This window comes from Gadus morhua, chromosome 5 (genome assembly GCF_902167405.1).
Source record: "Gadus morhua chromosome 5, gadMor3.0, whole genome shotgun sequence".
In the NCBI taxonomy this organism is placed as follows: domain Eukaryota; kingdom Metazoa; phylum Chordata; class Actinopteri; order Gadiformes; family Gadidae; genus Gadus; species Gadus morhua.
In genome coordinates this window covers 22,692,299-22,707,288 of record NC_044052.1, presented here as the reverse complement: position 1 = coordinate 22,707,288, position 14,990 = coordinate 22,692,299, and the positions used below count along the sequence as shown (strand labels likewise).

Below are 14,990 nucleotides of genomic sequence, written 5' to 3'. Positions count from 1 at the left end.
CCTGGGGGGGGTTGGTGGTACTGCCGTGTGTCACCACGTTGCGGCCATGGACTGCTTGTGTGATTTGGAAATATGTTTTGGTGATGTGGGGGAGTGGAGGGAAATCTTGCTGTGGGTGTGCGTGTGCGTGTGCTTGTGTAGTGTGTATGTGTGTGTCCATGTCTGTGTCGGTGTCTGTGTCTGTTGGGAAGGAGAGATCGAAATTGGACTCATGGAACATGGTGGCCCCCTGGAGATATAAAAGCGAGGAACAGAGGAGAGAAAAAGTAATAAAATGAAATTAAAAGTAGTTAATAGAAATTAAGTGGGGGAGGAAGGGGTTAAGGAGATTAACAGAAAATAAAATAAAAAAGCAGGGGGAATCTGTGGAAGGGAGAGGCTGAGATTAGGCCCCGAGGCTGCGGTGTAGACCGGCCCCCCACAGGTAAGAGCAGGTCAGGGGGGGAGAGTCCTCTGGTAGATCCAGGTGGTCCTCTGGGGCTCGCTGTCCCCGAGGGTGGGGGCTCCGGCAGGAGACAATCTTGGGCACCAATCCCTTTCTCCTCCATGTCGTGGTTCAGTCCACTTCAGATTGATGTGGACGTGGAAGAACCAGAGACGTCGGAGAACCCGACGCTGTCGTTTGAAAGTCATAATATGGTCTGAAGGCGCACACAGCTTTCGGCCTTGATAATTAATATTATCAAGCAGCGGGCAGTGCTGCTCCGGAGGGAGACGATCCCTTTCTCCTCCACGTCGCGGTTCATGCACTTGAGGGAGTCAAAGCCAAAGTTCCTTTCCCCCAATTCCTTCTCAACCAGGGCTGAGATAACCCCCACTACGAGTCTCATGGTGGAAAGACCAGAGACGTCAGAGAACCGACGGGTTACGCGCCACAACACCAACAGCAGAACGGTTAACCAAATAACAAAGTAGTGTACAACACTTGCGCTACAGTGTGTAATCACACACACACACACACACACACACACACACACACACACACACACACACACACACACACACACACACACACACACACACACACACACGTGGCGCTCGCACGGTCGTAGCTCATTGTCTCATTGGTGGGCTACATTCTCTGGGCGGTTAAGGCAGAGGAAGGGGAGGTAACTTGGCCCCTTCGGACGACATATGGGGCCACATTCTAAATCGGGGGGGTCTGAGCTTTCATATTTCTAAGGCGGAGCAGAATACCTGGCGCTCTTTTCACACCTAACGCCATTCCTAGCTACTGGGGGACCACAGGCAGGCTAGGGGAACTCATATTAACGTTAGAAAATAAAGTGAAATGTTCATGCCATCTCTTAGTGGGTTATATTCACAAATTTACAATACAATATTAACATTCTGTTTTATGTGATGAAAATTAAGAGTGAATGAATAAATAAATGATAGCTTGTTTATCTTAAATAGTCCTTTGTCAGATTATCAGAGGGAGGAGTTCTAGAGTTTAATGGCCACAGGCAGGAATGACTTCCTGTGGCGCTCAGTGGTGCATTTAGGAGCAATGAGTCTCACTGAAGGAGCTCCTCTGTTTGACCACAGCGTTGTGGAGAGGCTGAGAGCCATACTGCAGGATCGCCCGCAACTTCTACAGCATCCTCCTGTCAAATATAAAGAAACAGACACGAACCACAGAGATAGAGGAACGTCTACGGTACAGGACTCTAGAGAAGAGGAGTGCTGAGTAGAACAGAATAGAATTTAATCGAATGCAGACAGTAGAGTAGAGTAGCCCTTTGAGGCTGTGACTGTGATTAAGGGACCTACTAATTGGATTGTCTCGAGAAGAATAATAGAAGTGAATAGAATTGTATCAAATAAAAGTTTGAAAGTATGCACACTACCTCTAGGCCCACAACTCACTAAAAACACTCGGAGGCTAAAAGTCATTTATAACAAAATTGACCTGGTTTGTGATCTGATTCCTATAGCTACTCAGCAATCCAGGTTATTATTATTGCAATGACCAACTTGATTTTGGGATGACAGGGGCGGCCAAATCACCTGATACACAGGTGTACTAAAATATGTTTTACTCATGCAGAGACATTCTAAAGGGAATTGACTTCCGTAAGCGTGCTGTCTTTACAGATGGATTATAGATGATCGTTCACTAAATACACAAAGCGAGGACAAAAACAAACGAGACAAGCAAATCCTAACCTCGAAAAGGGGAGAAAAAAAAATCAAAAGTTGTTTGTTTACAGGAGAATCCAATCCATTACTGTGTGATCGCGGTGTCCAGTTGACAGAATAATTATCTAGTTACAGATTCGTTGGGACTTCCTCAAGGATGATGTCTGCATTCCACCGGCCCAGTGCTTTTATATCAGGGACTTGGCTAATGAAATAAAATAGCCTACTTTGGTGAAACGTCAGCCAATCAGAGTCTGGGAATAACTATCCAAAAGAAGAAGGACTTCGTTCTATCAATCTCTCTGGAAAGTGGTCTGCACTTACCCTGCCTCGGGCCCGATCATTCTCAACCTTTTGGAGCAGTTTGTCGGAGACGAAGGAATCTAAGGAGATACTGGTCATGACTGGTATCGTCAGTGAAATATAAAGTATGGACACAGTAAATGATTATGACACATGTAACCCTAAACCTAACCCTGACCCTAACCCTAGCACCGCCGCGCTGCTCAGCATCGTGTCAGCCTCCGAAGGATGACCTCACCCGGGACCAGGAGAGGTGGTATCATGACCCTACGCCACTTCAGTGGGAGTTTCAGTCCGTCTGTGCACGGCACCTTTTCAGGGGTGCGCCTTCAGCCAGAGGGGGCGCCAATATGCCAATTTCCCACACAATGTTATGGTACTTCATAGAAAACCGCTTCGCGTCGCGGAAGATTATTATTTTTGACTGCTCGTGGCGCCCGGGCGGCTGCCCGTGCCTAAAATGCCCACTGCCTGGTCTGACCGGGAACCAGGAGCGGAGCAGGTCTGAGCGGGTTTACTGCGACACTCGGTTATTTTCTCTTTCAGCAGTGCCGGTTCATTCTACGGCTCCCAGAACAGTCGGCTCTCACTGTGTTGATAACGCCCCCCGCCCCCGCAGCGCACCTCGAGCACATCACCGGAGATACTGAGTTCTATTTCATTACTTTAATAACCTTGACTTGTGTTGTTTTTTGCTCACATGTTTTTGATCTTTACATAGTTTTGCGTCTGTTTTTACTACTGTCCTGTACTTTCGGTTATGACACGCCATTTACTTGTGAGGGTGTTGTTTTCCTACTATCGCATTCATAATTCACCCAAAGGCGGCTGCGGTCAGCAACCCGCGGTTCTCCGTGCGGCCACACGGGGCGCTGCGGTCCTGCTGATCTCAGCACCATGAACCTGTCACAACGGTAGACCAGAACACATGGAGTCATGTATATAAACAGTACTATGTATATATTTTATATTCTTATTTTGTGTGTGTGTGTGTGTGTGTGTGTGTGTGTGTGTGTGTGTGTGTGTGTGTGTGTGTGTGTGTGTGTGTGTGTGTGTGTGTGTGTGTGTGTGTGTGTGTGTGTGTGTGCGCGTGCGTGCGTTTCCCGAAAACACGTTACCCGCGCTGATAGGTGCGGCTGAGAGTCAAACCGGATCAGCTCACTTCCTCATAAGTTTGTCGCAGCTTGGAGCCTTTCTTTCTCCGCTTTTTAAACCTTTCACCTGATTAACTTGTATAAGGTTAAAGGTTAAAGTGTTTTGTAAACACTTTAACATCAGTTTCTTCCCTTACATTTATACTTTTATTACTTTATACCGTATGGACGCATTTTAATCCCGGAATAGATACGATAAGGTAAGGTAGGCCGACAGTATACTACCGTTTTTATTGTCTTTCGTTTATGTATATGATAATGAACAACCAGCTTACTACCGTTAATATTGACCTCATCTCGGTATATGTCTCCGTGTATCGCTTATCAATTAAAGACAGTTTACTGTAGAGAATGCAACCTTGGTTCATGTTTCACTGCTTTTCTGACCCGTGTGGTAAATCGAACACTGCGTTCAATATTCAAGTGATTCGTTTGTCCTGATGCCACTCCGAATTAAAATAAGGACGTGACAGAAGTCCTTTCAATGTGCTGATATTTTAAAAAGTTAATATTTGTGCGTATTGATTATCGATGTGTTGAGCTTCACCAGTTGATCTATAGGGAATCTGTGGTTCAGTAAAGTGACAGAATTCAGACTTTGGTCCAGTGGAGAAATTATTCAAACGTTCTTTACTTTAATGGTACCGCAATGAATCTTTTAAGTCTATTGTATATCTTCTTTGTGTTGTAGTTTAAGCACAGTTACAGTCTCAAGGTGTTTAATAATTCATCTGTCATCTGCTGTACACATCTGTACTGTAGTGAGGGCAGTGCGGTTATGTTGTGGGGTTCATATCGATGGTCTATGACGTCCATAATGCTTTAGTGTGAAGCAGTCACAAAGATCTTCTCTCTCAATAAACGGCTAAAGTTCAAAAGGCAATTGAAGTGGTGGATGAGTTGTGTTTGTGTCCAGGTCTCCAGTCTACTATGGATGAGGAGAGAGAAGAGGGGGGTCCTACCTCTAAGACCACTCTGTCTGGGGAACATGGCCGCCGGAGCAAAGCTAAGAGGTAAGAAGAGGATCTCTCTGTCTGTGACTGCTGTCCATCTCAGAGCTCAGCAGTGATGCATCATGACTCCATTGTGTGTGTGTGTGTGTGTGTGTGTGTGTGTGTGTGTGTGTGTGTGTGTGTGTGTGTGTGTGTGTGTGTGTGTGTGTGTGTGTGTGTGTGTGTGTGTGTGTTGAAGCCCAGAGAAGCAGGAGAGAACAGACTCCCCTGGACCCAGCTGTGTCTCCATGAAGAGTGGCTGGTCTATGGATCCACCTGTTAGTTTTAAAGATGGAAATCAGTCTATCAAGAAGAGGTGAGGATTTATCAGAGATCATAAAGATACAGCTTCCATCGAACGTCCATAAATCCTGGTTCTTGTTTTTCTAGTAGAGTCCAGCAGGAGAGAGCAGACTCCCCTGGACCCAGCTGTGTCTCCATGAAGAGTGACCACTCTATGGATTTACCATTGTACTTTAAAGATGGACGCCCCTCCAGCGAGGAGAGGTAGGGGTTCAAACAGACGATGAAAACAGACCACTTGGTTGTTTTCAGACTACTGATATCTACAAGTGTGTGTGTGTGTGTGTGTGTGTGTGTGTGTGTGTGTGTGTGTGTGTGTGTGTGTGTGTGTGTGTGTGTGTGTGTGTGTGTGTGTGTTGTAGCCCAGAGCAGCAGCAGAGAGCAGACTCCCCTGGACCCAGCTGTGTCTCCATGAAGAGTGACCGCTCTATGGATGTACCATTGGTGTTTAAAGATGGACGTCCCTCCAGAGAGGAGAGGTAGGGGGTTCAAACAGACGATGAAAACAGACCACTTGGTTGTTATCAGTCTCTACTGATACTGACATCTACAAGTCTGGCGAAATAGAATTGTGTGTGTGTGTGTGTGTGTGTTCCCCAAAGACACCAGATGACGTCAAAGGTTACCAGTGCTCAGTCTCTGCCACATCAAACAGAGCTGATCAAGGTGTGTAAATGTCCACCGAGACGTTTGACTTCAGCTCTCCATGAACATTAGAAAGCATCTCTTGTCCAGCGGGACGTGAATCCAGGACAGATGCTTCTGATGTCCTCAGTGAGTTCAGAGTAAAGTTCTCCTTGATGTTTGTTCTGTTCCAGAGGGCTGAGGAGAACGCACACGCTTTTCTAGACAAGGAGCTGAAGAAGCTCTGGAGGGATCTCTTCTCAGATTACCCACAATGCTCAGAGGGTCAGAGAGTGGAGGAGGTGGATGATAAGAAGGAGGAGCAGAGGAGGCGCGCCATAGAGGGAGTGGTGGACATCACAATCCTCTGCCTGATGGAAATGAACCAGGAGGAACTGGCCGACAAACTGTGGGGCGGTAAGAGGCTCTTATTTTGAAAACAGAGAAGAAATACACATTTTGAAGAGCAATAGGAGATTATTATTTGTTCTCTTCTGACTAAATTACATAATGTGAGACTTATACATTTCAAACTTCAACGTGGAGACAATCTTTCCTCTTTGGTGTTAAATGGTTTGATCCAGTATGTAGGGTTGTTGTGGGGTATCAGGTTAAATGGTTTGATCCGGATATGTAGGGTAATGGTGGGGGTCTCAGGTTAAAGAATGTTAAACATCATCATTACCAGCACCAAATCCCCGACCACATCAACCCCATTCTCGTCCAACTACACTGGCTCCCTGTCCAACACCGGACTGACCTTAAAACCCTTCTGCTCACCGACAAAGCCCCCCACAACGTGGCCCCCACTTATCTCCCCGACCTCCTCCAGGAGGACAGGCCCTGCCGCTCCCTTCGTCATCCTCTGCTGGTCTTCACCGTCCCGACCTCCCGCCTCAGCACCGTGGGTGCTAGTTCTCTCAGCACCGTGGGTGCTAGGGCTCTCAGCACCGTGGGTGCTAGGGCTCTCAGCACCGTGGGTGCTAGGGCTCTCAGCACCGTGGGTGCTAGGGCTCCCACTGGCCTTCTCGCTGTAATGACCCCCTACTGGGGGTTCCCCTCGTATCCCCGTTGGGCTACTGTTCTTACCCCCTCCTACCTGGGTCTTCTCACTGCTGTTCTTACCCCCTCCTACCTGGGTCTCCTCACTGCTGTTCTTACCCCCTCCTACCTGGGTCTCCTCACTGTTCTTACCCCCTCCTACCTGGGTCTCCTCACTGCTGTTCTTACCCCCTCCTACCTGGGTCTCCTCACTTCTGTTCTTACCCCCTCCTACCTGGGTCTCCTCACTGCTGTTCTTACCCCCTCCTACCTGGGTCTCCTCACTGTTCTTACCCCCTCCTACCTGGGTCTCCTCACTGTTCTTACCCCCTCCTACCTGGGTCTCCTCACTGCTGTTCTTACCCCCTCCTACCTGGGTCTCCTCACTGCTGTTCTTACCCCCTCCTACCTGGGTCTCCTCACTGTTCTTACCCCCTCCTACCTGGGTCTCCTCACTGTTCTTACCCCCTCCTACCTGGGTCTCCTCACTGTTCTTACCCCCTCCTACCTGGGTCTCCTCACTGTTCTTACCCCCTCCTACCTGGGTCTCCTCACTGCTGTTCTTACCCCCTCCTACCTGGGTCTCCTCACTGCTGTTCTTACCCCCTCCTACCTGGGTCTCCTCACTGTTCTTACCCCCCCCTACCTGGGTCTCCTCACTGCTGTTCTTACCCCCACCTACCTGGGTCTCCTCACTGCTGTTCTTACTCCCTCCTACCTGGGTCTCCTCACTGCTGTTCTTACCTCCTCCTACATGGGTCTTATGTCTTGTTTTGATCATGCTGTTGGCGATGCAGCTCTTGCTGTTTTTGACCCTAGATTGTTTTATGAATTGTAAGGCGAACTTGGGTGTCATGAAAGGCGCCTTGAAATAAAATGTTATTCAATGTAATTATTAATATTATTATAATTATTAATAATAATATTAAACATAAGCTGCAGATCAACAGCAGAATAACTCAGTGGAAGAGATGCAACACTATCTTGTTATATCAGCATTTCATTTTACACTAATTCATTATCATTAGTATTATCATTAGACCAATCATATTGCTGTGGAAAAACGAAAAGTCCTGAACATTTGACTCTGTAACATGCAGTCTGTCACAACCAGCTTTTCTGCCCACAAGTAATGAAGCCACTAAATATCATGAAATTGATAATTCAACAGGAAATATTGACATGTTCCAACTGATGCCACCATCCACTAACTGATGTCTAATGTTTTTTTCTCATTTAGGAGCTGCTGCTGTCGAGTGCCAACATAAAATCAAGTCTCATTTGAAGAAAAATTTCTCGTGTGTGTTTGAGGGAATCGCTAAAGCAGGTCATTCAACGCCTCTGAATGAGTTCTACACAGAGATCTTCATCACAGAGAGAGGCAGTGGAGAGGTCAACAAGGAACATGAGGTCAGACGGATTGAAACCGCTTCCAGGAAACCAGCCGATGAAGGAACACCAATCAAATGTGCCGACCTCTTTAAACCCTTACCTGGACACGATCAACCAATCAGGACAATAATGACAACTGGAGTGGCCGGTATTGGTAAAACCATCTTAACACACAAGTTCACCCTGGACTGGGCTAAAGAACAAGCCAACCACGACATACACTTTACATTTCTCCTCACTTTCAGAGAGCTGAATTTACTGAAAGGAGAACAATTTAGCTTGGTGGAACTTCTTCATCACTTCTTTATTGAGACCAAAGAAGCAGGAATCTGCAGATACGACCGGTTCCAAGTTGTCTTCATCTTGGATGGACTGGATGAGTGTCGACTTCCTCTGGACTTCCAGAACAACAAGATATGGAATGATGTCACAAAGTCCACCTCGGTGGACATGCTGCTGACAAACCTCATCAGGGGCCACCTGCTACCCTCTGCTTGCGTCTGGATAACCACACGCCCTGCGGCAGCCAATAAGATCCCTGCTCATTGTGTTGACATGGTGACAGAGGTGAGAGGGTTCACCGACCAACAGAAGGAGGACTACTTCAGGAAGAGATTCAAAGATGAGACGCTGGCCAGCACAATCATCACCCACGTCAAGAAATCACGAAGCCTCCACATCATGTGTCACATCCCAGTATTCTGTTGGATCACTGTTACAGTCCTGGAGGACTTCTTCAAAACATCCCAGATAGGAGAAGAGACGCCCAAGACCGTGACTCAGATGTACAGCCACTTCCTGAGGGTTCAGTCCATACAGGGGGACAGGAAGTATCGTTTGTTAACTGAAACAGACACAAACTGGACTGCACAGAGCAGGGAGATCATTGTTTCTCTGGGAAAACTGGCTTTTAACCAGCTGGAGAGTGGCAACCTGATCTTCCACGAGGCAGACCTGGTAAAGTGTGACATTGATATCAGAGCAGCCTCAGTGTACTCAGGAGTGTTCACCCAGATCTTTAAAGAGGAGTGTGGGCTGTACCTGGACAAGGTGTTCTGCTTTGTCCATCTGAGCCTCCAGGAGTTTCTGGCTGCTCTTTATGTCTTTTGGTCCTTCATCCACAATGGTGTCAATCTGCTCTCAGAAGAACCACCAACCTCCAGTGAAGATGAACTCCTCCTCTACCAGAGTGCTGTGGACAAGGCCTTACAGAGTGAGAACGGACACCTGGACTTGTTCCTCCGCTTCCTCCTGGGCCTCTCTCTAGAGACCAATCAGATTCTCCTACGAGGTCTGCTGGGACAGACAATAAGTAGCTCACAGACCAACAAGGGAACAGTGTCTTACATCAAGCATAAGTTAGATGGTAATCTCTCTCCAGAGAGAAGCATCAATCTGTTTCACTGTCTGAATGAGCTGAACGACCGTTCTCTAGTGGAGGAGATCCAACAGTCCCTCACATCAGGAAGTCTCTTCGAAACGCATGTGTCTCCTGCTCAGTGGTCAGCTCTGGTCTTCATCTTACTGACATCAGAAGAGGAGCTGGACATGTTTGACCTGAAGAAATACCAAGCTTCAGAGGAGGGTCTTCTGATGCTGCTGCCAGTGATCAAAGCCTCCAAAAGATCACTGTAGGTTTACTCATAATAATGTATGACAATACACAACACAATATACCTGATAGTAGAATATATAAGTTACAACTAACAAAACATATCTGTAGGTTCACTAATAACATGCATTACAATAAACCCACTAACCCACTTTTCTAATAAAGATGGAAGACAATAACTTAATTACGTTAAAAGTAAAAGTTACGCAGATTATTAAATTAACATTTAAGGATCTAATATAGTTCAATTAATAAAACATATCTTATAAAAGCTTTTATAACTTTTTGCCAGCAATGTTATAACTTATTACGTTATTGGCTGGTTATTACGTTATTGGCCTTGTATAAAAAATATTTAGAAAATGTAATAACTGAGCCAATAATGCAATAAATTAGGTATCTCTTTATTTTATTTTCAATTTCTGGAGAGAATTTGTCACTTAGCCTTATTATTGCATCTTGCATCAAACGCTTAAATATCTGACCTAACAGTGACCCCTCCACCCTCATACCCCCTCCAGAGGATGCCTTAAAGGAGCAAAGAGGGGATTTGGATTTATACGTTACTCTTAGGGTTCTGTTATAATAATAGTAAGCAGCCAATAACGTAATAAGTTATAACATTATTGGCAAAAAGTTATAACGGTATTGGCTCAACAACTTTATTACATTGTTGGCAAGTTATTAAGTTATTGGCTTTATTACATTTACATTTTTATGTTATTGCCATTTATTACTTAATTGGCCACTATAACATTATTGGTTGCTACACACAGCCTCCATTAAGTTTAAAGTAAATGATGTGGGTCATTCTAATCACAGTCCCTAACATATTGTGTTATGTGTGTGCAGGCTGAATGGCTGTCATCTGTCAGAGAGATGCTGTGAAGCTCTGGCCTCAGTTCTCAGCTCCAACTCCTGTAATCTGAGAGAGCTGGACGTGAGTTCCAACGATCTGCAGGATTCAGGAGTGAAGCTGCTCTCTGCTGGACTGGGGAGTCCACACTGTAGACTGGAAACTCTCAGGTCAGTTTTACTCAATGGTCAAACAGTTCCACCACAAGTTCCACATCAGAGGACGGTTATATAACTCATCTTATAACTCAGTACCTGTGATGACCACATCCGTGATTTCGTATCATTGGAGATGTAACACCTTTTGATTAGGTGGATATTGCAATACATCCATATGCCTGCAACCTATCAATTATAAAAATAAAAATGAGCTCAGAATATAATTATATTGCCCCCCCACTGTCCCCCGTATACGGGACGGTGATAGTTTAGTGCAGGGGGTCTTTGGAGGGTGTTACCCCTAGTTGGACACCTCAGACCCCCTGAAAGCCTCAACAGAAACATTTTAGAGGGTCTCTGGAAAGATATAAAAAAAAACGTGTTTTAAAGCTTAATATATCCAGTGGGGGTGTGCACGGGTACACGTGTACATGTGTAACTGGTTAGTAAATCATAAGAATAACGACTGTCTTTAAACTCGCAGATAAAATTGCTGCATTTAAAGCCAAGCTTGATTAGTGGGGATAACGAGTGGACAGGGGAGTATTCGATATGTTCCAAACATTTGTGGGGATTTTGGGAGGGACTGAGGCAGGGCCCATTCTTTCGCAGCTGGTGCGCGATCACCTTGTTCGCTTTCAAATGAATTCGAACCTCACTTCCCATCCTCCAAAGTTCCAAGGCGAACAAATGAGTGGATCCGCAACCTATTTGTCAATGTCCCGAACCACTTGTCAGTGCAGGAGGAAGATCAATTGATCGAAACAGCAAATGATGGTGGTCTTAAAAGTGTGTTTGAGCAAACCTCTCTGGCCGGTTTTTGGATCAAAACCAAAGCGGGTTATCCCGAGATATCCGTAAAAGCGCTGATAACGTTGCTTCCATTTCCCACCACGTACCTATGCACGGCCGGGTTTTCAGCAATGACTGCAACTAAAACAAAATTCTGCAATCGATTAGACATTACAAACACTGTCTTCCATCACCCCCAGATGGAACCTTCTTGTTGCAGGGAAACAAGCACAGGGCTCCCACTGATTAAAATTAATGCTAGCCTATTCTGTGGCCTCACAAACGCGTCAAACTGACATATTGTGCATGTTTACACTTGATAGATGTTACTTCAAGTTTAGTTCAATATATTATTATATATTATTAGTTAATTTTTCACTTGTTCAAATTCACGTTCTTTTTTAAGAGTTTGTTACCTTCACTGTTCATTGTGCACTGTTCAACACTAGATGAAAATATCAACAAATTGGTAACCCCTGCGTAACATAACACAAACCCCCCCCTCTGTGCGCAATCTGTTTTCGTGGGGCCCAAGTTGCCCTGGCCACGGTATCCTTGGTACCCGGGCCATTCATTCATTCGTTCACGGGGCACGGCGGGAATCGCGGGAGTGCCGTGGTCCCGGTCAAGGATGACGGGAGACGAGGCCTCTCTCTCTCTCTCTCTCTGTCCCTCTAGTCTCTCTCTCTCGTCGCTCTGGAAGTTTAATTGGGTTTATTACAGTGATGGACAGTGCCGTTAGCCAATCAGAAGTGAGACATTTGCATGTCATGACTATTTTAATATTTTTTTCACCAAAACCGACTCAGAGGGCATTCATTGCTACTAGTGACCACCGCAAAATCAATGAAAAACGATGCATTAATTAGCTTTAAGCAATATAACACGAGTGTGAGTGGGGTTGTTAGTTTATTAAAAATAAATGATTGGGGGCGCCAGAGGATCAGGGTAAGGTCAGGTTTGCTCAAAAAAGGTTGAGAACCACTGGTCTATAGCATATAACCGCGTTGTCTGATTACAGTTTAATTAATTTTTCCCAATTTACCAGCTCTCGTTTTGAAGAATAATCACCGCACCATTCGTTTCAATGGGAATAGCGACGGTCTATACTTTCAACATAAAGTTTACATATTTATAATTTGAAATCCGTCCCAGCCTTTATACCACCGATACTATAGGGTCTATACTAGCATATAACCGCGTTTTCTTATTACAGTTTAATGTAACAGTAAGCTGAAAACATCCTAATTAACACCGCAACTGCAAATGAACCACATGGAGATAACCACGGCAACCGGTCAAACAAAAGTTTTTTTTTGCGATCATTCTGCTCGCGCATCGATAAACAAATAATCCCCCTATAGCGCGACTGCAGTCCATTAATTATTAAAGTAACGGTTAACCGTGTACACGAAAAAGTAGGGGTCGTGTAAACGTATACATTTTTTTGTAACCCCCTAATATCCAGTACTCATTATCTTAATTGCTAATTCTTTATCCACAAATATGGTCCCTTCAATGGACCAGGAAGTGCTTCATAAAAGGACCTTAGTAGGACGTACACTAAGTGGTTGGCAGACTGGAAAAACACAGGATTTTACACACGTGTGTGTGTGTGTGTGTGTGTGTGTGTGTGTGTGTGTGTGTGTGTGTGTGTGTGTGTGTGTGTGTGTGTGTGTGTGTGTGTGTGTGTGTGTGTGTGTGTGTGTGTGTGTGTGTGTGTGTGTGTGCGCGCGCCTGTGTGTGTGTGTGTAGCTTGTCTGGCTGCCTGGTCACACAGGAAGGCTGTGCTTCACTGGCCTCAGCTCTGAGCTCCAACCCCTCCCATCTGAGAGAGCTGGACCTGAGCTACAATCACCCAGGAGACTCTGGAGCTGCGCTGCTCTCTGCTGGACTGGAGGATCCACGCTGGAGACTGGACACTCTCAGGTATGAAGAGGACAGCTCACCACTCAGGGACAAAGTCTCCTACTAGGATTCATGCTGCTGCTAGATGAAGTGGTTTGAAAAGGCAGCTGTAACTCATGTTATGTAGAACATGATGAGACGGCAGATGATGAAGGTGAATGTTTCAACATGCTGCTCTCACTTTGTTTCCCCCCCAGTGTGGAGCACGGTGGAGTGTGGAGGCTGAAACCAGCTCTAAAGAAGTGTAAGTGTCTGTTTGATTCATCACATCACACACTCACTATTGAGACGGAAAGTCCATCCACACAGCAGGGGGGTGACCGGGCTGAGGGGGGGCTGAGGTGGGGGGGGTGACCGGGCTGAGGGGGGAGGGGGAGGGGGGATGAAGGGGCTGAGGGAGAGGGGGAGGGGGGGTGACCGGGCTGAGGGGCCGGTGAGGGGGAGGGGGGGCTGTGGGGGGGCGGGGGGTGAAGGGGCTGAGGGGGGAGGGGGAGGGGGGGTGACCGGGCTGAGGGGCCGGTGAGGGGGATAGGGTGCCGTGGGGGGGGTTGAGGGGGGGGGCTGAAGAAGAAGAGAAGGCGATCACAAAAAGAGTCTGAAAGAGAATAAAAAGAAGAGCAGCCTGGATCCAAGGAGAGATGTTTGTTGTTGATCTGTTCATAATATTGTCGTTGTTTTCATAACGTTGTTGTTGAGGTGTGTGTATCTATGAATGTGTACATGTGTATATGTATGTATGTGTTCATATCTATGTATAGGTACATTGAGCGCAGGAGAACAGTACTAGTGATGATGATGAGGATGAAGAGCGGTTCAGCAGCTCATCATGTCTGGTTCTCCCTCAGATGCCTGTGACCTCACACTGGACCCCAACACGGCCCACAGAGAACTCTCTCTGTCTGAGGACAACAGGAAGGTGACGCGGGTTGGAGAGGACCAGTCGTATCCGGATCACCCAGACAGATTTGACTCCCTGCTCCAGGTGTTGGGTAGAGAGGCTCTGACTGGCCGCTGTTACTGGGAGGTAGAGTGGGAAGGAGCTGTTGAGATAGGAGTGACACACAGAGGAATTACCAGGAGAGGAGGCGGTGGTGACAGCAGGCTTGGAATGAACAACAAGTCCTGGACTCTTTATTGTGATGATGGTCGTTACTCTGCCCGGTACAACGGTACACTAACGGCCCTCCCTCTCCGCCCCGCTGGCTCCACCAGAGTAGGAGTGTATCTGGACCGGCCTGCTGGCTCTCTGTCCTTCTACGAAGTGTCCCCAGGTGGAGGAGGGTCCTCAGACAGACTGACACACATCCACACCTTCTGGTCCTCCTTCACCCAGGAGGACCTCCTCCCGGGGCTCTGGGTAGGGGGGGGCAGCGTCTCTGTGATCCCTCAGGGGTAGAGGGGGGGGGGGGGGGGGGGCCTCGGCGTCGGTTATAGAAAAAGAAAACGGGCGCGGGGGAGGAGGACACACACACACACACACACACACACACACACACACACACACACACACACACACACACACACACACACACACACACACACACACACACACACACACACACACACACACACACACACACACACACAGCACCAGACTCAGTGTCTGTGTTACATTCTCTCATCAATTACATTCTCTCTGTCGCTCTCGCTCTCAATCCCCCCCTCTCTCTTCTGGAAAGTATAGCATGATAAACCATGAAAAGACCTTTAAGA

At 46.7% G+C, this 14,990-nt stretch overlaps 3 protein-coding genes and 1 long non-coding RNA gene across 4 annotated transcripts in view; all 4 read left to right on the top strand.

The window, feature by feature from the left end:
- Positions 1-14,990, top strand: part of LOC115544457 (uncharacterized) — a 993,561-nt gene that overhangs the window by 878,174 nt on the left and 100,397 nt on the right. The window lies entirely within an intron of this gene.
- LOC115544474 (class I histocompatibility antigen, F10 alpha chain-like) overlaps positions 1-14,990 on the top strand; it is a 126,880-nt gene that overhangs the window by 67,637 nt on the left and 44,253 nt on the right. The gene's annotated exons all lie outside the window — the stretch shown is intronic.
- LOC115544499 (uncharacterized) lies at positions 3,608-5,556 on the top strand. The gene is made up of 4 exons (XR_003976875.1): positions 3,608-3,799; positions 4,516-4,612; positions 5,257-5,373; positions 5,497-5,556. It is a non-coding gene; the product is annotated as an uncharacterized LOC115544499 (long non-coding RNA).
- Positions 5,827-14,688, top strand: LOC115544462 (NLR family CARD domain-containing protein 3-like). The gene is made up of 6 exons (XM_030357435.1): positions 5,827-5,935; positions 7,800-9,582; positions 10,416-10,589; positions 13,125-13,298; positions 13,475-13,521; positions 14,123-14,688. The coding sequence occupies exons 1-6, from the start codon at positions 5,893-5,895 to the stop codon at positions 14,671-14,673; spliced, it is 2,772 nt and encodes a 923-aa protein (XP_030213295.1). The 5' UTR covers positions 5,827-5,892; the 3' UTR covers positions 14,674-14,688.

Bases quoted from the DNA above. Each gene is read 5' to 3' on its own strand.
- LOC115544462 (XM_030357435.1), top strand. From the start codon at position 5,893: ATGGAAATGAACCAGGAGGAACTGGCCGACAAACTGTGGGGCG. The intron at 5,936-7,799 runs GTAAGAGGCTCT...TTTCTCATTTAG, and splicing joins GGCCGACAAACTGTGGGGCG to GAGCTGCTGCTGTCGAGTGC. The intron at 13,299-13,474 runs GTATGAAGAGGA...TTTCCCCCCCAG, and splicing joins TGGAGACTGGACACTCTCAG to TGTGGAGCACGGTGGAGTGT.